Genomic DNA, 24165 nt, shown 5'->3' on the forward strand with positions numbered 1-24165 from the left:
ACAGTACTATAGTATAACAAAATTAAAAGAATACAATTGTCACCAATTAGCTTAAATGAATGATCACTGTGAAATTTTCTCTGTAAACAAAAATCGCATCTCCATTTCCGCCAAAGAAACTCGGCCAGTTAACATCTGACATTCCTCGACCGTATATGTAAAGTTTAATTACCATAATTAAATTAAAAGGAATAAAACAAAATATACCATGCAGTATATGTGGCCCTAAAGAACTAATTCTGAATAAATATTTTGTTCAGCAAACACTGTTACATGCATTAAGACTTAAACCTGAAGTCCATGGCATCGTAAGTAACAACAAAATAGGCATCGTTTATTTTGGCAATCAATTGCTGGTGCTTACACACACACACACACACACACACACACACTGTCGAACAGGGTTTCTTTGAAGTATGTCCGAAGGGCAGTCCTTTTCACAAGATCAATGCAAGGATGGAATATGTTCATCAGTCACATCGGCTTTATTGTGATGTGATGTGATTTTGATTTTTAACGTAGCTTTAACAATTTTTCAGTCATATCGCTACGATGTCTGCAATGTGGCAGTTTATAGTGATGTCTAGCACTGGGGCATCATGCCGCAGACATGTAGCATGATGTCCCACCCAGTCACATTATCCTGACACCAGGCCGACCAGTCCTAACACTAACCTCTTAATGCTGAACGCCAAGCGAGGCAGCTGTTAGTACCATTTTAAAAGTCTTTCGTATGACTCGGCCGGGGATCGAACCCACGACCTCCCGCATCCGAAGCGGACGCTCTAACCACTAGGCCACCGGAACGGTCACATCGGCTTTATTGTTTGCGTACTTAAATCAAAACTTTAGCTATTTTGCAATTTAGCCAGAGCTGACCAGAATATGCAAAATGGGCTTGTCCTGGGGGAATAATAAGGCGTATCACATGGAGAAAAGGTACGTCCCATGGGCGCTCGCACATTGGGGCAAGGGGTTGGGTCAATAGTACTCCCCCCCCCCCAGTTTCTATTGTCAGCCATTTAATGTGAAACTTTGACCTCTTTTCTTTTAATCGCTGTTATTTAAACTGCCCAAGGAATAATTTTATATCAATTCCAATCATTACAGATTACCGTTTATACATACTACATGTATACAATGATTTTTTTTTAAATTTGTAATTTTTATAAGATTACTGAAAATTGTGTTTTCTCGAAACACGACAGGTTTAGAATATTATTTTTTGGCAAAGCCTCCATTTGATTAAAATCAAATCTAAATTTCACCTTGGACAGTAGTGATTTGATTTAGATTGTGCCGTGTTAAGGCATGCATGTCAACATCTTGAAAATACATTTACTAATTTCACCAGCGCGATCAAAGTTTCCTCAGGCAAACAATTTTTGTTTCGACAAGCCTGACGGGCACCTCATTTTGAATACAGGATGGGCCGGAACTAAAACCAGGGGGACGCAGGGTGTCGGGCTATCCGATTTATTTTTAGCACTGCTGGTGTAGATAAAAGATCTGTGAATTGATTGTTGCATTTTGTGGTCACTTACTCGGCCTTCTGCCTATTTTCGTAACTCGCACGTTCAACACTTTTCCCAGGATTTAAAATATTCAACGTTATGTCTGGAACAGAGCCAACTTTTTGTCTAAGCCTAGCATTTGCGTATCCTTGAGCTGCCATTTTTTCTGAATCCCTCTCGTAACAGTTCTTTGAGAAATGTAACGAGCACATAGGGCTGTATGGTGTTGCTTTGAAATCGACTCGTCTGTAATAATGTATCCATTCTTTCAGTATGCCTTTATCTTTCGGAAAAGAAAAAAAAATGTTGTCCACTGGCTTTTCTTAATGTTTTATTACACCCGTAAGCAACGCAAAACGGTATTGTCTTTTACTCTGGCAACTCCCACTTGGGCTGCTGGAGTCGCTACTATGACGTCACATCCCGAAAGTAACCGAATAGGCGCGGAAATTTTGCATACCAGGTCACGGAAATTCAGCTCCTAGAAGATAGGCCAATATTTTAATATTGGCATTTCGGTCGCAGATGATACTTCAGAATAAGGTTTACAGCTATAGTACCTTTATTATTATCCAATATTTCCATTGGTTTCTGGTCTCCTTTAAAAAAAAACGTATTTTCCAGAAAATGGTTAATGTTTACTGTGAATGGAAGTGTATTATTGGAAATGAGTTATGAGAACTGAATTATTGTCGAAATTCCAGAAAGTTTAAATGCTTGACATGTTCAAAGTATGTGGACTGTTGTTGCTAAATAATATTATATGACATGGAATAATACGATAAAATATTCAATTTAATTTTATGATGCTGCGTTCTATTATGTTCTGTCCGTTTTTACACTATCCTGTAAGATACAGATTTATTTCAGTAATTAAACTGTATCAATAGGAAAATTTTATAATGCAAATTCAAGTCAGGATTCGTCTTTCGTTACAGTTGGACGGCCATTACGACCTTGTAGATAATGACACTAATCCTTATCCACCTATTAACTTCAGGTGAGTAATACTGTTGAGCAAATGGTGATGCTAATACTACTTGCAATAATATAGATACTATTAATAAGAACAATCTTTGCTAAACGATTACACACTTGCTTATTAAAGACGTATCTTCCGCGCGATTAAGAGTGTATAAACAGGTTATGACATTCAAAAATCAATTAAGAACATTCAGGTAAAATCGCACACCCACACATACAGATTTAAAATGGATTGATATGTTGGATTTATATTTTATATTTGTTAATGTTTAAACAGCCCTGTCCGTGGAAAGTGACTCTAAATTATGGGTATGGATCATTAACTTCAATATATTTTTAATATATAGAGTTGAATAAATATATAACATCATCTCTCTCACAGTATATATATATATATATATATATATATATATATATATATATATATATATATATATATATATATATGACTAGTTTTCAGAATATAGAACTATGAACATGCATGATAACGTGCCACACATATTGTACGATGTCGGAAGTCATAACAACAAATAAGGAATAAAAAAGCCATTGCTCTTTGTTTTATTGACGGGAGTAGAGAGTTTGGAATAATTAAATAGCTTTGAAAAGTTTTCTTCTCGACCTCGGAAACTGCAGTTCGTTATTAGCGGAAAATCTGAGATTACGCTGAGTTTTAGATGATGTTATCTTAGTTAGGTTAAATATATAATGCATAGAACGTCTGTGCAAACATTTACACGGCATTATTCCTTAAAAATAAAGGAAATATAAAATACCTTTCTGTGTTGGTATTGTAGGTGTTAAAGCAAAACATTCGAAGGAGAAAAAAGTAGATCGTTTCAGAATTATGTGTGGGTTTTTTATGTAGTTTGTGAATTATACAGAATTGTTTATTTGACTTGTTTCCCAATTTACCAAAGCCATAATCTCTCAGTGGTAGTATATTTATAAACATGAATTTTAAGCGACTGGGGACGTCTCATGTTCAACAGCAATTTTAAGGGAGCAGTTTCTCTGGCGACCACAGTACAATTGTGATCCACAGACGTATTCCATATGAGGTGTTCATCGGTGTAGTTACGAATAACTACTCTGTGATTTTGAACACAAAACATGTTTTAGTCATTTTCAGTGGGATAAAATGTCAGTGGTTAAGCGTTGTTTTGTTACAATCGTCATACATTTCGTTGTAGATTCGTTGTAAACACGGTCTGTTTTGTTTACACCAAACACAAAGTGTTGATGTCGATTGTTTTCAGTTGAGTTAAATTATTTACCAGATTTATGCAGTGTAGAAGCTTTACAGAAGAGATCCGTGCTACAGTGTACTTGACGCTAAGTGAAGTCATTGATAAATAATATAGAAAAGAAGAATCCCTAATAAAGAGCACCAAGGAACATTCCTTAAAATATGATTCGAAAGTGAAGTATATTTCTCCGTAAAACCAACAATTAATCTGTCCACGAGTTTAGAAGTAAATTTACAAACTATGTATGACAAACATGTGTAGGCCGAAACAGTCTGATGGACCTCCGAATGGTCAACCAAATTGATTTTTAAACATGATCAATAATATCTGCACCAGTAAATTCATCGGATTCAGTCGCTACATAGCCACTGTTTTATGACTGTTGTCAAGGTAAACTGACATAAATATGTTTGTTTGGTATATGATAGTGATTCTTTGTAAGGAACTGGTACTTGCAAAAATATCCTAAAATATGCTTGTTGACATGCTTCTTCACTCATATTTAAAAGTACATACGGAATAGATAAGAGAGAGTGATTGTGCGTCATTCCCTTCGTTTGCCTCGTACATTTTTGTGATTGTGCGTCATTTCTTTCGTTTGCCTCGTACACTGCTGTGATTGTGCGTCATTCCCTTCGTTTGCCTCGTACACTGCTGTGATTTTGTGTCATTTCCTTCGTTTTCCTGATACACTGCTGTGATTTGTGACATTCCCTTCATTTGCTTCATACACGGCTGATACCGTGGCTAATTTAAATGACGTTGGAAATGTATGATATAGCTGATTACTTCTTTCAGTGAATCAAAGGTTGACAACATCGATATTAATATAATCTTGTTGTGACGTGTATCTAGATCCGCCGATTAGTTAGTGTCTCTTTTATTGATAATGTCAATATTATATATATATATATATATATATATATATATATATATATATATATATATATATATATATATATATATTATATACATATTAGTATATTATGGGATGATACTGAAATGAACCGGAACGGGCACACCTTCATTAACGAAGACTGAAATCCTCTGTTGGACCAAAGATGGACCTTTTATATGTTATGGGAAACCTGAAATTAAAAGATGTGCATTTTGTTTTGTAATATCGGGATCACCAGTACAACTAGTGTTATTAACTATAGTTTAGGAAGGACTCAAAATGCTAAATTGGCAGAAGTTAATTTTCGCAATGCTTCCAAAAGTATATGTTGTTGGTGTCTCAGGCAAGCATTTATGTTTCATCACAAGGGATTTGGCTTGGTTCGAACAGAAAAGATATATCTTTATATATATGATAGTGCCTCATTTACGTTGCACCTCAGCTGTTTTATTGGCATACCATTATGTTTGTTTTTAGTGTTTAATTCTTGTAACCTTTAGTGGAATATGTGCATTTATGATTGCTAAACAACATTGGTTCGAGATAGACAAGTCATAATCCTGCTTCGTTTCATAAAAAGTATATGTATTACTATTTAAAGACGATTCAGATAGAAATGCATTGTGGTAAATTCTTATTTGGTTGGCATTCTTAGGTATTGCACACTAAATGTGAATTGTTTTATTTCGCTCTGGTTCTGACAAGTTAAAAAGCCGAATAGTGATCGTCAGTAAAGGTAAATTTACTTTGACCATGAGGAGATTGTCAGGGTGGTTAGTGTGCTTGTAATTTTTATGGTAGCACAATGAGATGATTTTTTGTAGAAATATTAACTATCTGTGTAAGAACTTAGTCTTGTATAATATAAAGCCATGTCGAATTCATAACGGACGTTAAGTCAATAATATAGTCTCCCATGATTATTTTTGTGTTCGCTTTGGCACTGATCAGTCCATGATGAGAGAGAGAGAGAGAGAGAGAGACAGAGAGAGAGAGAGACAATCATGTACTCTGCAGACAAAAAATGTCACAGTGTATAATCGTCATTCATCTTCGGCATATGGGCATCAATGTACTGATTACATATTAGACGGTGAGATGCGCCTGTCTTTCTCTCCATTTACGTCTTCATTTACGTCCTCATTTCGTTACTTCTTGTTTCAGCTTTCGAGCATTCGGTGGTACTTCAATCATAGGCATGTTCTTTATATAATAAGTTTCGCTTTCAGGAAATCCTTTTTTATAATTATTATTGCAATTGGGTAAAGACGAGTGTCTACACAAATCGTTTAATTTTACTGACATTTTATTACAAGAGCTTATCGCATTAAATAAGAGATCTCTAATCAGGGATACATATCTTTTTCGTTATTCCGTCTAAGCTTTTGCACGTTTTTGACTCCTTTTCGTTGTTTCACTAAAGACTTTACTAATTATATATTTTAAGGTTTGTATTCAAACCCTACACGAATACTCTTACAGTAAACATGATTAGAATAAAAAAGAGTGTTATATTAAGAATATATATATATATATATATATATATATATATATATATATATATATATATATATATATATATATTGTATTTTGAGCTGTATAGCTTAGATCCAGTACAGACAGTGTAGTAAAAGTAGTCCTTATCTTAGGTAATGCATGGTGTGATAAGCTGGATCATTAGATCTTCGTGGGGTATGAAACTGCAACCCGTCCGACCACCTGACCTATAATTGGGTCAAACTTGGGTCTGACACATATATATATGGTATATCTATTAAGTACATATTATTCTCCTGTCAAACACACGCGGATAATTTAAGAGGTAATTTGAAAAACCACTTTACCGTGCCAATACATGATTCATAACTTTTGCGCATTACAGTCGTAACACAAATGCTCATGCTATGTAAGTGTACACAACGTAATACATAATGTTAACGCTGACATAGTAAAAGCTTCAGAAATGTACATGATAACAAAGTTCGTACATGAAATATATGTACTGTATATTATATTTCCCATCATTTGACCGTTTATCTGACTGCAAAAGCAAATGATGATGAAATATCAAAACTCATTGTTAAAACAAACCGTGAAGTAGAAACATACGGTAAAATTACTTAGCTTGGGCATCATACGTATTTTCGGCATACCAAGTAGCAGCTCGCACCAGCCTTTATAATTCAGTAATTTGAGTGAGCAAATCGGCACGTTTGATGGTTGATTTCAGAGACACTGAATACAAATCAAGCCAAAATCCTTTAAAAAATTTGAGGTTTCCAAATCATTTTTGTTGATATTAATTTCAAACCCCTGCAAGAAAGTACAGAAGGAAAAAGTCTAACGAAGCAATATCATGGTGTTTGTGTACCGAATATTAAACGGACGATATGTCCCTCTTAATGTCAAGAAATGTAAAACGGAAAACAAGGCCAACCTCTGGAGTCCGTCAAAAAAGTTTGTGAGTCTTAGTTGCAAATTTCATTATCAAAGATGGTTGCGACGATGGCCATAGGAAGTCTGGAAGTGGTCAGTTTTAGTATTCACATCCAATGAGAGAGACAAGCAACATTAATAACGTCTCTTTTATGTGTTATAAACATGTGAAGACATTCAGAATGTAATCTCGATTTTATAATTATCAGACTGTTTACCCTCTGATGCTTTAGTGATAGTACAGAAATCGAATGTTTTTTTGACATGTATTTGTTCTATTGTTTATCTCAATATTTTGAAATTTAAATTCATATTTGTCAACAGTACCAATTTCGTAAATAAATAAGTGGCATTTTTCGTGTTACATTGTTTTTCTATGGCCATTTTCCTACAAAATAACAAAGTACAAATATATATATGAAATTCTATGATATTCAGCTGAAGCTATATGTTGTACCTATCATCCAAATAACCGAGCAAAAGTGCTTTGAAACAAAAATAGTTAATATTATCATAAATGAGTGGAATGATGACCTTATTAATAAAGGATAAACCCGACAAAATCCACCATATTATACAATAACTTGTGCATACGTTTATTTTATAATAGTTTTAATCATTAACATGATCATCTTCATTATCATCGCTAGGAACGGGTTGTCGATCACATTGTTCTACATCGAATGGAGTAAAATAATATGATTCGACTAATCCTGGCCCCATTATCATCACCATGTTATGAATGTAATACGTACATTTATTATTATTGTTATTATTATTATTATTATTAAGGCACGGGACGCAAGTTGCAGGGTTGATAGCAGCAGAAAGAGACAACGACAACTGCATTGTAGGCGTGGCGTACGGCTCGACACTTATCGGTATGTTCTGAAGAACAGATCATCCTTGAGTGGATACCTTAAATGATTTCTGACATTCAGATGGTCCATGAGTGGATACTTTAAATGATTTATTGAATATTGGTGGCAGGTACACGAGTACAATGCTATTATGTTCTTACGTCAGTACCAAAAGTTCATCAATAAAATGGGAATGGCACCTAAACTCTAGAAACATATCATGGCGACAACATGGTGCCACTACATAACAAAAATAAGCAAACACAACACAAACAAAACATACAATAAATCATAATATATAAATGGTTCATTTATATCCATAACTGAGGGTTTAAATTGATGTATAGTGACGGAGCAGCAGAGAGGGTGAACAGACCATAAAATTCCGACAAAAACAAATAAAACAAACAAATAAATCATCTCGTAGAAAGGTCCAGATTTTACAAATGAACTTTCCTTGAGATGTTTATTTTTGCAATGACCGATTGTGCTAATAAAACCTCAGTTTGAAATAGTAGCTGAAAAAAATAAAGTACTCTACGTGTTTATTTATTTCTTGTTTATTTTTTTGACGACCAATGTTGGTAGGTACCCTCTCTGCTGCTCCTCTTTTGCTGATATTAATTAAATTATTATGTTATAATAAAAATGGTACATCCAGAATCTCATACTGCAAGAACAGCTCGAGAACGATTAGAAACAATTAAAAAATTTCTTCCTGTCAGAGACTCATTTAGAAAAAATCTACAAGCGCAACAAGAAGCAAAAGTTGAGTATGAAGAAGACACTAAAAAACTGTTTAAGCCCGTCACTGCAGCTACTGAACAAGTTGCAACTGTCATCAAAGAAGATCTTCTTCCGGTATCAAAACAAACTGCAGTGCAGGCTGAAAAAATAGCAAGAAGAACCAAACAAACAAAGAAGATTTTACGAGACCTTCCAACTGACATAGCCGCAGCTCAGCCTCCACCTGTTGATGAGGAAATACTTGAAGGTATTGAAGAACTTCGTGCTGAAGTCGCCGATGTGAGAAAAAAACTTGCATCTGAACCCAAAACAGCAGAAGAGAGCTTAAGATTAATTGCAAGATTTAACGAAGGAGTTGTTGAGGAAATTAGAAACACTGAAAGAGAGAGATTACCTGAGATGATATTAAAAAATATATCTAATAAATCTAGTATTTTAAAACCCGGTCATGAAAAAACAAACGATGATAATTTCATTAAATGGATATATCGCGTATATTACAATAAAAAACAAGCTAGAGGTCAAGAATTTGAAAGACTTAAAGAAGAAGTAAAAAGACTTAGAGGGAGACGGGAACAACGAGAGTCCTCCCAGTATCAGCTTCCTCCACCTCTGCAACAAATAGAACAACAACAATCTTCTTCGCCGCAGCAAAGGTTGATGTCGGAAATTAAAAAGGCTAAAGAGTCACTTAAATCACCCTCCTCGAAGAAAATTCCTGCACCGAAAATGACATTTACACCGACAGATTCACCACATGGATTTCGAGAAGGTTCACCCCCGGACACCACTGAAGTACTTACTTCGGTAATGCAACCACCACCCCAAGATGAACCTAAAACAGGATCTGGTTTATGTCCTGATAATATCATCAATGACGTGTCACGGTTAGAAGTTCTCATAGGAGGAAAACGAGCTGGAAATAATTCACCAGAAATAACCAATGAAGCAGCTGATATTTGTCGGCGACTATTTCAAGGTGGTATCATGAATATTGGCGTTTACCGAGAACTTATTGATGAGCTCGTTGATGACTAGTTGTTAGATAAATGGTAAATAAAATAAGATGATCGTGCATGATAATCATCGTAAACCCACACAGGTTAGAGCGGTAAACTCACGATTACCAATCTATGAAGCAATTTACGGAAATGGACTTGGTGATGTCATTCGAGGATTATTCACGAGGATAGCTCCCAAAGTAGCACCTGTTGCAAAACAATTATCGATGAAGGCTATTGATATTGTTCGTGATAAAGCTCCTGGTGCAATTGTCAATGTTGCTGGTAAGACGTTCTCGGCGATCAAAGAAAGATTATCACGATTATTGCGACGAAAACAACAACCACCGGTGAAACTGGCAAGTACTGAGGTGATGCCCGCAGATGTTAGTAAAATAATAAATCAGGCTGCAAATCAAAAACTAGCGGCGATATCTGAAGAAGCAGAAAAAAATATAACAGCAAATTTAATAGCAGGAAGTGGTCTTCGTCGACGATGATCATCATTTGGAAAAATGGTAACTATAATAAAAATGTTCAGGCGCGAATCAGACCCAGCATTTGATATGGAGGCACCTGTCCTTAAGTACGAGTCAGTACGTGATTATCAATTTTATTCTTATGACGCAAGACTACCAAATCAGCGGGGGAGAATCGAATTACAGGTTCATGATACAAGTAGATATTTCTTGCCCGCTGAGGCGTTTATTGAAGTAGAAGGTAGACTTGTAAAGGGGGATGATACGCCATATGCTGCTAATTTGCGTGTTGGTTTTGTCAACAACGGAATTATGGCACTGTTTGATAGCGCCACATACATGATTGATGGAAAAAATATTGAATCAATTCAGAAGGATGTTGATGTTGCTACAACAATAATTGGTCTGGCGAGATATTCTGACGACTTTACAAGATCAGCTGGTCCAACAATGATGTTCGCTAAAGATATCACCGACAACGCTAACCATAATCAGTATACCAAGGTATTCACTCCAAGGGCTACTGCAGTTGATCCACAGGCAGAAGCTGCCAACCCCGATCGTAAAACTAGACCAGCTGCTGAATTTGAAATCATAAAAGATATTGCCCCGACTTTCAACTTAGGGTTTGCAACACGCCGGGCGGCGCTGTCGGGAGATAATAGAAATTTTTCGTGTGCAATTCCATTATCTCACATCTTTGGATTTTGCAGAAATGTTAGAAAGGTCATCTTTGGAGCTAAACACACAATTGTGCTCGTAAGAAAAGGTGATGATAATGATGCAATCTGGCGAGGTGTTGGTGTTGCTGATGCTGGTAAAGTAAATATATCAAAACTTTCATTGTGGATGCCAGTAATGACACCATCTATTACTGAGGAACAAAAATTACTATCTTTTATGGATCAAGGCGGCAAATCATTGCTATCATGGTTAACAGTAACCACAGATGCTGCTCAAAGCAATATTAATGGTTTATTTACATGGCATATAGCATCACAACAGGGTGTTTCTGGACCACGACATATTTTTATTGCACTACAAGATAATGCTCGGATAAATGATCAACAACAATCACATATGATATTTGATAACCTTGGAGTTAGTGAAGTTTCTTTACGGATAAATGGACATCAAGAACCATCCGAGGATATACAACTAAATTATGCACAAAATCATGTAGCGCGCGCATATCATCGTTTAATGTCATTCATGGGACGTGATCAAAATATAGATACCGGGTTGCAAATATCACAACTAGATTTTACAGGTCGATATCCAATTTATTATTTTTCATTAGAACATCTTGATTTATCCAAACAATCTGTTGTTGATATACACTTTCGAGCTCATGTTACTGCCCCGCCAGCTGGTGGCTTTTACAGAGCGATCGCGGTCATACTTAGCGACAAGGCCATGCTACTTGAAGGTGGTAGTGGTCGAATGAGGGTCGTTGATGCACCGGTGGAAAATCTTTAATCGTGTTATTTAGAAAAATATATTTTATATAAAAATGTCGTATGGTCATGTTAATGTTACTCTGACCCCGGGTCAGGTAAAAAAGCTTCAATCAAAAACCGCCAACAAATGCGGAACTAAAATATCACTAAAACGAGATCAGATTAGTGGTGGTCCAAACAAATTATCGTTGACAAATAATCAGATTAAACATTTCAATAAAGCCCTAGAATCAAAAACTGGAGTTCAATTCCATCTCTCCTCGAGCGCCATCAAAGACATGGTTAAAACGGGTGGTATATTTCCACTTCTTGCGGCCATTCCGGCATTAATAGCTGCAGCTGCTCCAGCCGTAGCAAAAGCGGCCGCGTTAGGTGCTGTTGGAACAGCCGCTGGAATGGCACTAAAGAAAGCAACAGGGCGGGGGTACAAAAAAAAGGGGCGCGGTCTAAGATTACCGGGATCTCGTTGGGGGAGAGGCCTAAGGCTTCCAGGGTCATTTCGTTAAACGTTCCATCATCAAATTTTGATTTACTTGATGCTGCTAAAAAATTAAAAATATCCGCCTTTAGAGGTGTTTTTATGCGAGATCAATTACCGAAACAACCAAACAAACTAGAAACAGGTATTATTAATCTTGACAAACGTTCCGGACCTGGTACTCATTGGGTATCATACGCGATTGATCCGCGTGGAATTGTTTATTTTGACTCGTACGGGTTAGCTCCACCTATTGAATTTATCAAGTATGTCGCACCACTCCACGCAACAACTAGCGGTTATAAAGTTTGGTATTCAACGCTACCCACACAAACAATAACAGATCCGCCAATATGCGGCCGTGAAGTAATTAATGTACTCGACGCAATATCAAAATCATCCAAGCCGCCACATAAAGTCGTGCACGATTATACAAGCAACCGATATGTTGCGCGTAAAGCATTTTAAACAACGGATCTTATTATAATGGTTGACATTTACGGAAGATCTTCTACTGGTAAGAAAATAAAATCCGACGTTGATCTGTCAAAGTATGCGACTAAAGATGACCTCGCTGATATTATGAACCTTGCTGGAGTTGACCCAGATGAAGTTGTTATTTTTCAAGATCGATACGGTAAACTAAAAACCAGCAATATCAGATGGAATGATATAGTCCGGCGAGTACTCGGTGCAGTTACGGATAATATTCCCGTGTTTACTGATAGCGGCAAAATCAGAGATTCAAGTATGTCACTTAAAACCATCAGAGATGAAATTGTAAAAAGTGTTGATAATCGCGTGAGAAACACCGGTGACACAATGATGGGTGAACTCAGCATGAACGGAAACAAAATAGTAGTTTTAAAAGATCCAACATCTGACGAAGACGCAGCAACAAAAAAATACGTTGATGTCAACTATGGCACCGTAGACGGTAAATTATCCACGCTACGGGCCGAGTATGACGTTCACACGGGCGCGTTTACAAGGCTTCGAAGAAATTTTCAGAAAACCGATGATGCCATAAATAAGTTCTTTGGAAATCCTCCCGTCATTGACATGAAACTTTCTGATATCAAAAGTAACCTAGACACGATCAAACGAACACAACTAGACATCGTAGCGGGAATTCCTGAGATTATCAATAAAACCAATCTGATTAAAATTCCAGCTGAAATAACTCCCGGGCATATCACAAACATCGTATGCACGGTATCATCGGGATTTGCAACATGGTCAAAACAAAATAATACCATCAAATATACCGCAACAGTCACTGGCGTGTACAGGCTGTCTGTGTTTAGTACTGCAAAATTTTACATATTTACAACGTTTCCATGGCGTCATTCCACCGACAGGTTTCCCGGGGTTGTATCTGTTGTATTAAATAGCGGAACCGAAGAAGTATTTATGCTGGAAGCAGCTGATAAGGAATTAACCGCAACATCTTACTGGTGGTGTTTGGAATTTGTAGCTGAAACACCTCAATTATTTACTGCATAAAAATATATATGGACGGTGCACAATACAGATACAATCAAGCACGTGAATGGCAGGCTGCGCTAAAAGATCAAGTCGATCAATATACAGTAAAAGTAAAAAAATATCGACGACGATTGGTTATTGTTGATGTGATTGTTTATTCAGTATCCGCTGTTGTTGCTGGAACCGGTGTAATATTATCAGCGTTGACAACGATGGCACCAGTAGCTGTAACTGTTTGTATTTCAGCAGCAACAACTATTGCAGGTGTGCTTGGTATCATCACAAAAAAAATATGTACTTGTACGAACGAAAAGTTATCCGATTACAAAATAAAATTACATACAGCGACGGTAGCATACTCGAAATTATCCTCGTTGTTATCAGCGAGTCTCAGTGATGGAATTATATCTGATTTCGAATTTTCAATGATGACCAAAATATACGATGAAGGTATTAAAGATACAAGTATTAATAATGACAGAATTACTCCAGCAGATCGTGACCAACACAACTCCGCCAAAGATAACGATGATCTCGGTAAGTTCAATTAATCCTGAATTTAGCGTTAATTTTCCTACTGCAATTCCAGTAAAAGAAATAGCACTAGCTCAATTACGGGTATATTACAGCTGGCCCAATATCAGATCCAAATCGTTTCATGGTACACCAGCAAATAATTCGCTTGTATTTGCTAACAAGAACAAACCCGATGGAACACCTGACTGGGTTGTTGTTGGAATACCAACTGGCAGTTACCAGATTGAAGAGATCAGTGAGGAATTTGCACGTAGAATAAAATCAATAACGGGAAAGGAATCAAAAATATCAATAAACGTTCATGAGCCGACGTTGTCCTCGACGGTTGAAATAAACTCGCCTGATTATGCCGTTGATATTTATCAATCTTCAATCAGATCAGTGCTAGGATGGCCTGAAATCCCCCCGGTGTATGAAGGACCACCAGAACCAACTCGGGCTGATTTTATCACAGATGAAGCAAAATTTATGATAGTTCCTGAATATAGAGGTAAATATCCATGGATCCAGACCGGTGATCTTCACGTGTTTACAGTTACTCCTGATGGTGACGTTCCTAAAATAATAAATAATTTACGTAGTAATCGTTCAGGTGCTCTAGTATATCCACTCGTAGATGAAGAATTTATTAAATCATATTCTGATCCTGTTAATTTTGAATTTAAACAATCAATCAACAAACTACGAAATTTCTTTACTGATAGCTACAGCGATGACGTAAAACAAAAAATCATTGAGACGATAAAACATCTAAATCAGGTCATATCAGATATTAGATACGTTAATAAAACTATCATTGTGAACATGGTTAAACACGGTGATGAAGATATTGATAATTATAAAGCTGGACCATGGTTTCTCAATCATTACAAAATAACTAAACAACAATTACCAACATTTGTAATACCGGGGATTGATGCTGGAGAACTAGTAAAATTATTAAACGATCTTATCGACGAAAACTTCCCTAAAATACTCGATGCATGGAGAAAATTAATTCCACCAGCAACCGTTCTTAGACATGATAATGATCCACACGGCGGCGGAAGACACGTATCCCCGCGGATCGTTAATATAACATCGACGGTCGCGGTCAATCTGGTTTGTGACGTAATCGATGGCAGCTATCAAATAGATCTCGGAAGATCAAATCAGGCTCAACAAGGATACATCCTATACACGTTCACACCACAAGTTCCCCCTGGAAATTTAATCGTGCAAGAACCAACTAATCCCGTGTATTTGCGGTGTCACAATAATATGTTAACGCGAATCAATTTTAAACTCACAGACCACCTTAATCGCTTAATTGACATACGTGAAGAAGAGCTTGTAATAAATCTGTATGTAAAGTCGTAAGGACTTTTGTCGTAAAGACTTTATCGTAGATCTTCATGTGGAGGAGGGTTTTACACGCGAGGATTTCTTAACAGTTAGAAGAACATTTGTAACAGAGATCAGAATCAAATTCGATCAACTTAAAAAAATAAAAAAAATAATATTTATTAATTTTACTGAAATTGTACAAATTACTTGATTTTGACTACCAACTACCCCCTCAGAAATATAAAAATGCACGAATTACTTGATTTTGACTACCAACTACCCCCTCAGAAACATAAAAATGCACGAACTACTTGATTTTGACTACCAACTACCCCGTCAAAATCAAGAAAGTTCTAACCTTGTCAAATTGTTCCTAACAAATTTTATTTATTTATTTACTGAGATTTTTATTTTTTTTTTACTAAAATACAACGAAATTGCTCAATTTTCCTGATTTTGACTACCAACTACCCCGTCAGAAATCAAGTAATTCGTGCATTTTTCTTTGATTTTGACTACCAACTACCCCGTCAGAATCAAGTAATTTGTGCATTTTTCTTGATTTTAGTAAAAAAAAAATAAATCCTCAGTAAAAATAAAATTTATAATAAATAAAATTTATAATAAATAAAATTTATTAGGAACAAATTTGACAAGGTTAGAACTTTCTTGATTTTGACTACCAATACACGTGGTCAGCGTTGACATGGACCCCAGTTACCAAAACTTTCATTTTCATTATCATCAGTAACGAGGTTACTCTGAATCGTTTCATCAGTAACGAAGTTACTCGCTGAAATTATTTTTCTTAATAGTCTTATGCGAGTACTAATCGTTTTCTTCGCCTCATACTCGTGGGATAATAACGACTTAATTCTTTCTACGGCGGTAGAAAGAGGAACGAACTCCTTCACATGATCATCTTCTACGGTAGCTAGCGACTGAAACATTGCCGATTGAATCCGTTTCATGAGCCTGTATTCAGATGATAGTGTGTGTGTCCCCATGGTTTTACGTTCTTGTAAAATCTCAAAGTCAGAAACTATTTTTTCAGGATTAAGTTCATCAGATATATTAATTCCATCTTTTTTTAATTTTTTAATAGCGACAATTACATCATTGATATTTTCATGGTTCATTATATAATATATAAATCTTTAAAATAAAAAAAATATCCCTGAACCCCTATCGAGTGTATTAGCGAGTTCGTCGGGATGTTTCAGGGACAGCACAGCCAAGAACTTGTAGCTTGCCACCGCAATCTACCAAGTTCATTAGGCAAATATTCCCTCTACGAGAGCCCCTAACCCGCCAAACAACGGTCTAGAGGCCCAAGAGGGGAGGACGGCACAACCCTCATAAACTCGTAGCTTGCCACCGCAATCTACCAAGTTTAGAGGTATACACATAACATATAACTAACTAAGGACAGCACAACCCTCATAAACTCGTAGCATGCCACCGCAATCTACCAAGTTTAGAGGATATACATATAACTAACTAAGGACGGCACAAGGACAGCACAGTCCTCATTAAACTCGTAGCTTGCCACCGCAATCTACCAAGTTTAGAGGATATACATATAACATATAACTAACTAAGGACGGCACAAGGACAGCACAGTCCTCATTAAACTCGTAGCTTGCCACCGCAATCTACCAAGTTTATCGGACATACATATATACAATGAAATGGTTATATACAATGAATGAAGAGCCCCTATCGAGTGTATTAGCGAGCTCAGATTATGAATGAAGTACAAACATATAACTTAACTAAGGACAGTACAAACATGTACGCTCAGCAAAATCACACCCACAATAATTAATCCAGTGGGTGATACGAAAATATGTATCAACCACAAGTCAATATTGTGGTTTGTGAATTTGCTGAGCGGAGGGGTTCTTGCGGTTCCCCCCACTATTATAAAAATCGCAATTATGCGCACCACCGACAAATTGTCAGCCATGGGGATTCGATCCTGGACCGCGAGCGCCACAGTCCAATACCATACTGATCGAGCTATCAAACATTGTTACGAACATATGTTTCGGAAGTTAATATATAGCTAAGGAACCAATATTTACACTAAACAGCGGTTTCTGAATAATAACGGTTTCTGTATTTAACAGTTTCTGTATTTGTAGCGGTTTCTGTATTTATAACAGTTTCTGAATAATAACAGTTTCTGTATTTATAACAGTTTCTGTATTTATAACAGTTTCTGAATAATAACGGTTTCTGAATAATAACAGTTTCTGAATAATAGTTTCTGTATTTGTAGCAGACCGAAAATCAATAATAACAGTAGCATTAATGCACCAGTCAAAGAACTTTCCAGAATGTAAGTTCAGTGAACACACAACTGCAGGTCAATTACAATGAGTAACGGTTTCTGTTTCACACACAGCTTCCTACGGATCAATAATATTATCTTTTGTATGATGGGAAAATATTTAAAAACCATAAATAATACTTCTACGAGTAATTAGTTACGATGTAATTAGTTACGATGTAATTAGTTAAACTGACCAATTACGATCATAAAAAACCAACCATCTACGAAGAAAACTATATATTACAAAGTAATCTCCCCTTAAATAAAAAATTCAGTAGTGTATGGAGGACCTACTGTGACATAAATTAAAAAAATTAATTCAATGTGGTGATGATAGTTAATAATGTGGTGATGATAGTTAATAATGTGGTGATGATAGTTATTGATACTGAAATGTAATTTTCTGTTTATATTTTTTCGAGAAAGCTGTTTTATATATATTTTCTGCCACTCTTTGTACTGATTGCGGGTGAATATCAAAATATTTCGCAGCAGAAGATATTGAACGAAACATAATTTCTTCACCAGTTTCTATGTTTGTGGAAATTACCGCCCTCTTTCCGATTGTCTTACATCTTCCTGTATTTCCACGTGTATTATTCTCGCTGTAAGAGATAGCTTGTAAATTGGATAAATTATTGTTTTGAGTGTCCCCGTCAATATGATCAATAACAAGACCATCATTGATCAACCCCCTGTGACACTCGTAGATGAAACGATGACAATGATATCTTTTCTTTCCAACTGTGAACCTTAGATAGCCAGTATTAGTAACATTACCAACTGGTTTTTTTAACCTACAGTGTCTGATGATACCATTAATATTTGATTCATAGTTTGTTATGACAGGATGTGGGACAAATATATTTTGCTCCATTATAATAATATTATATGTTTAAATCATTGTTTGTCTGAAATCTTGATATATAATCCTCCACGGATTTTATAGCGTTTTCACCGCTATTATTTTTTTTGTCATAATATCTTTTAAGTTCTCTGAACCGTTTCCCGCCGCACTTCCCACATAATTTTGTCTTTCCACGTACTCCAATACCACACCGTAGACATGGTATTGGTCCTAGACTTCCTCGTCGTATGTTTTGTGAGTGCATCCAACAAAATTCCTTTCTACAGGATTTGTTGCATCGATTTACTGAGCCGATCATCAACCATCTACATTGGGACATTGTATATATATATATATATAATTTTCTTTATTTAAATATTTGTTTTAATTATATGAACGAGTTTGAGAGATTATCCCAAACTAGGCCTGTTAAGTATAAATTCAACCTTGACAGATTATCTTCTGACTTGCCAGTACGAGATCTGGTTGATCCGAAAAATAAAAGTTTGATCTCGAAAATTCATGACGCTAAGAAAGAATTTTACACGGATGGTGCATCTCATACATGGTCAACGTTCAAGATTATACGCCTTGACTCTGTCAAGGACTCCGTCAAGGACTTTGTCACGGACGCTACAATGAATGACAAGCGAGCGGCAACTATCATTAACTACATCGCTGAATACGAGGGCAATCAAAAATATTTCTTCAGAGTAAAATTTATTGTATTAACAGAAACAGGTAGTTGGATTATCCGTGACAAATATGATCCTGTCCTTGGTAATAATAAAACTATCATATTAAGTAAAAATTCCAGACCGGGTCTATTGACTGGTATTGATAAACCGTATTATGAGCGAGCGTATCCTGTAACAGCGGTTATTTATGGAATTTATGAGATAAATAAAAAACCTAACGTTGATAAACTAGCGCCGATGAAATTATCATCCTTGACCTCGTCAAGGCTAAATTGTGTGGCTGAACGAGTAATAGAACACTTTACAAACGCGATGCGTGGAAATGGATTAACTGATTTAAGGCGTGAAAAAATAAACTCGTGGGCTGATTCAGTTAGGGATACCGGTGCTACAATAAAAGATGTTGCTGAGTTAGGAAAAATATTAAAATTTCCAATAACCGTAGCAACAATAACGGGAGAAGTACTGTACCAGTCGAAATATAAATCGAAAGGAGCTCCAATAAATATTATCGATCATAACGCGCACGCATGGACTAACGCAGTAACAATATTTCCACGTGATCGAACTGTTAGATTTTACTCCACAGATATGGCTGTGGCAGATAATTCTGCGGCAGATATGAGTATGTTTGATTTTATTAACGAAATAAGTAAAACCGATCCTGTATCGGTATGGTTATTCAAAAGTAATGAGGAGGGTGAATTTGATCAGTTTGTCAAACCGAACGGTGAAATATATCGCACAGAATCCCTCCATGACGAGATGAAAAATCTTGCGACGTTTTTACAGTGCAAACACGCGGAAAATACTGACAAATTACTAACTAATTGTTTTACCGTTCTATCTGTTGCGGCTCATTTCGCCAGGGAACGAAATTCATGGAAACCAACACGATTTGATTTACTCGAGGACGTACGTGCAAGTTGCGTCGAATATGGACATGGCGGATTATGGAATACCAAATACAATTACAATGATGTTATTTCGGTTGATATGGTTGCATGTTATCCAGGAAGTTTTCTGGGATACGGAGATTGTTCTACGTACTTTGAAAGATTTGGTCACCCTACAAACGAGATGACGCGAGTGGCAATTAATGGACCATTACCTGATTTTGATCTGACTGGATTCGCCTGTATTGAGTCGTTCGAGTTTAACGAAAATCTTCACAAGATTTGTTATGTTTGGTTTGGCAGACATTTTTGTGAAAAACGTTGGGCACCTATAGTTCTGTTGCGATATATGCTAGATTGTGCGATACTGACATCGTTGGTGGTCAGTGAGGCAATTATATCATATCATGCACAGACCAAAGTTTGGTTGCCCATGTCAGATTCTGAAGTTATTAGCGAGTTTAAGGATGATATTCCTAATAAACTCAAAACCGCAAAAGATCTCGGTAGAAAAATTATAGGTAAATTTACTCAAGGTGGTGCATATGATTATAAAAGACATCACGCACGATTAATTCTAGATGATGCCGAGTACGATTTTATAATCGCTGATACAACGGCGAAAAATACATTTGTAAATCGAGAGAGTGTTTATTTATCCGACGGAACAAAATTAGGTACGATCGTTAGTTACATAAATGACGTATCCCCGCAATATACTCATCTAAGATCTTCCATGTTGGCTTATGTTTCTATAAATTTATTATCGATGATTAATAGATTTCCTGAGACCGCAGTCAGAGTCGCAACAGATTCGTTTTATATTTCAAGTAAATATTTAGAACCTGTTATGAAATTTACAAGTAATGATGAACGATGGGGTTCGTGGAGAATAAAAAAGGAACTATTACACAATTATGTAGAATCAGCAGATGTTCCAGTGAGAGATGTTTATCGTGAGGGTAATAAAATATCAGAAATGTCGAAGGCACCATCGTTGAGTGATCCAATAACTAGATATAAGACAGTATATCTCAATGGACCTGGTGGATGCGGCAAAACAACTCGAACGATTAATGTTTTTAGAAATTCAGATATAATCGTGCTGACACCCACACATAGACTTGCACGTGAGATGAAACAGCGGCAAGTACAATCGTGCACGTATCATAGTTTCTTCCGATGGCGCGGGGATACATGGACTCCTCAACGGATGGGGGAAAAATATATACCTAAAATAATTATTTGGGATGAGATATGCACGGTCTCATTGGATACATTAAAAAAGTTTCTTGATTGGTTGTTGACGAAAAATACCGCTATAATAATGTGTGGCGATCATGGTCAACCTCCGCCCTTTGTTGGACCATCTCCACATGATTGGTTAAAAAATTTCGTTGATTATTACGAAGAAATAGATGATGATCATAGAGCTCTTGATGCAAATTTGAAGGAGTTTAAAAAATTAATCAGATTACAATCAAACAAAATTCAGTGTGAAATAATACGTGGAGTGATCTCAGAGACATCAATGAGTGATTTTTTGAACTCATGGAGACCCAACGATTTGATCGTAGCAAGTAGAAAGATAATCAGAGACGCTTTACAACAACAGTTATTTCAGCTACATAAAGAACAATATTCAGAACTACCCGTACCGTTGTGTTATAGACCATCAGATACACGAAAACAGAATATTAATGTTGATATTCCAGGACAGACTGAGAAGCAAAATCTCGTATTAAATGATATTGTCGCCGTTGATATCAGTGTGGTCGAAGATGCATTACGCGCTGACAAATCTCCATGGGTGTTGGGATACGCCATGACAATCCACTCGTCTCAGGGATTAACTATTTCTGACACACGAGTCTGGATTGTAGACGATCGCATCGAGTGGTCAAATTTAGTTTATTTAGCGGTATCGAGGGTCAGAAATATATCTCAATTACGTAGAATTATAATTCCTGAAATCGTTGATAAATTTAACATCATCGATGATGATATAATAAGAAAAAAATTAATCGGATACAAACAATCTGACAAAAAAAATAAACGTGACTTTGATCTTGATGTTGAATTTATTATTGAGTTAAAACAGCAGCAGAATAATCATTGCACCAGTTGTAATTGTATAATGTTATGGCGGTATTCGAGTAATGATTCAAGACAATTTACCGTAGATAGAAAAGATAATAGTCGCGGTCATACACGAGAAAATACCATGTTAACCTGTCTTGAGTGTAATCGACGTAGAGGCGCTAGCGCCTTGGGTGCTGGCACTAGTGCTAGTTAAGTGATCGAAATCACCGAAGTGATCGCGGCGGTAGTTGTGTATCCGCGGGAATTATTTGTAGTTGTTCACGTGTAAATCCACGTTGAGGAGCAGCAGAATCTAATCTGTAGATTGCAGGTCTGGAAACGCCTACATTTCTTCCAGTGGATCTTGTCACGGTAGATATTTTGTGTGTGGTAACACTCCAAATAGGATCAGTTGCTCTCGCGCTACCACCTTCAAGTTCACCAGGCTCATATAAATATCTGACTGTGACATCACCTAATATTTTTTGTTTTCCAGCATCTTTTCGTTGTGTTGGTATATTTTTTTTTGTGACCGCGCTAATGGGTTTCATGTTGGTTGTTCGTGTGATTTCATTATTTAATGCAGCTATCACGATTGGTAATCTTGCAACCCATTCGCGAGATCTTTTATCCTGAATAAATTCCCTCGCGTATTGATATCCAAATAACCGTTCAGCAAGTGTTCGATTAAATCGCTCAACAATTGCTTGATCACGGTGAATTGCAGTATGACCTCGTCGTATTTTGGTATTATGTTGTTTCATCAGCGATGATACTGGACCAAGAAATTCCTTACCAGGATCAACCTGTAGTAGCTGCGGCCATCGTAGACCACCTCGTTGATAAATTCGTTCAAACGCATCAGCTACTTCAGATGATGTTTTCGCCGATAGCGGTTCTGCTTCTTTATATCTACTTGCAACATCAACTACAGTTAACGCGTATTTGTACGTTTTTCCACGTACAGTATCATGCGGTAAAAACAGAATATCAGCTTGATGAACTTCATTAGGAACACTGACATCGAAATACGAGTACTGAATTTGTTTAGGACGTGGTAGATAAATTTGCCATATTGCTTGTTTAGATAACCACGTTTTAGCAGTAGAATGTTTAACCGATGCTGCATCAGCGAGTTTACCAATTGCTGCTTTGCCTCTCCAGTATCCTCTCGGTGAATAATAAATTGATTCCATTATTAATTACCAGCCCCAATCGCTAATTTACCTTTCATCGAGGATCTTACTAACCAATTAGCTAATGATTCTCTAATATTTTTATTTTTTATAGAATTTAATGAATGAATTAATTTTACATCTGCAATATGCCTATCTTGTAGATTTTTACTTTTATAAGCTACATCATGAGCATGACAAGCTCGATCAATAGCATTTATTGGTTCCTCGCCTGGTTTTGGTTGATCTTGATTATCGAGCCTGATATCGAGTCTGGTACCAGGACCGCAATAATTATATCCTGGTAGATGTTTTTCTCCGCTGTATTTAGCCCATGGAGCACCTGGAAACTTTGACATCAAATTAGCAATATCACCCCCCCGCTTATTAGGTAAAAACGAAAATTTCTTTCTACAGCATACAGAACATTTTCCACCGTACCCTATTTTTTTATTTTTTGTTGTAACTGTAGCTAAATCAATAGTTGGAGTTTTAACTTTACAGCGTAAACAATATAAATTCATGTTATAATATATATGGATATAATTGATTTCTCAGCAACTCGGCAGCGAGAGCCAGTTAAGCATCATCCTGCGCTACCGAACTCCATCAGAATGATTATCATAGGACCATCTGGATCGGGTAAGACGCAGTTATTACTTAATCTGATA

General features: G+C 36.4%; 1 protein-coding gene across 1 annotated transcript in view; it reads left to right on the top strand.

Annotated features, from left to right (window-relative positions):
• LOC149800388 (furin-like protease kpc-1) overlaps window positions 1-24165 on the top strand; it is a 39424-nt gene that overhangs the window by 3692 nt on the left and 11567 nt on the right. Inside the window, exons 4-5 of the mRNA XM_089958412.1 lie at window positions 2405-2514; window positions 7875-7963. Of these exons, the coding sequence (XP_089814538.1) occupies window positions 2405-2514; window positions 7875-7963 (199 nt within the window). The remainder of the gene's footprint in view (window positions 1-2404; window positions 2515-7874; window positions 7964-24165) is intronic.

The sequence above is a fragment of the Sinohyriopsis cumingii genome, chromosome 5, assembly GCF_028554795.1.
Source record: "Sinohyriopsis cumingii isolate HCF-2022 chromosome 5, ASM2855479v2, whole genome shotgun sequence".
Lineage (NCBI taxonomy): Eukaryota > Metazoa > Mollusca > Bivalvia > Unionida > Unionidae > Sinohyriopsis > Sinohyriopsis cumingii.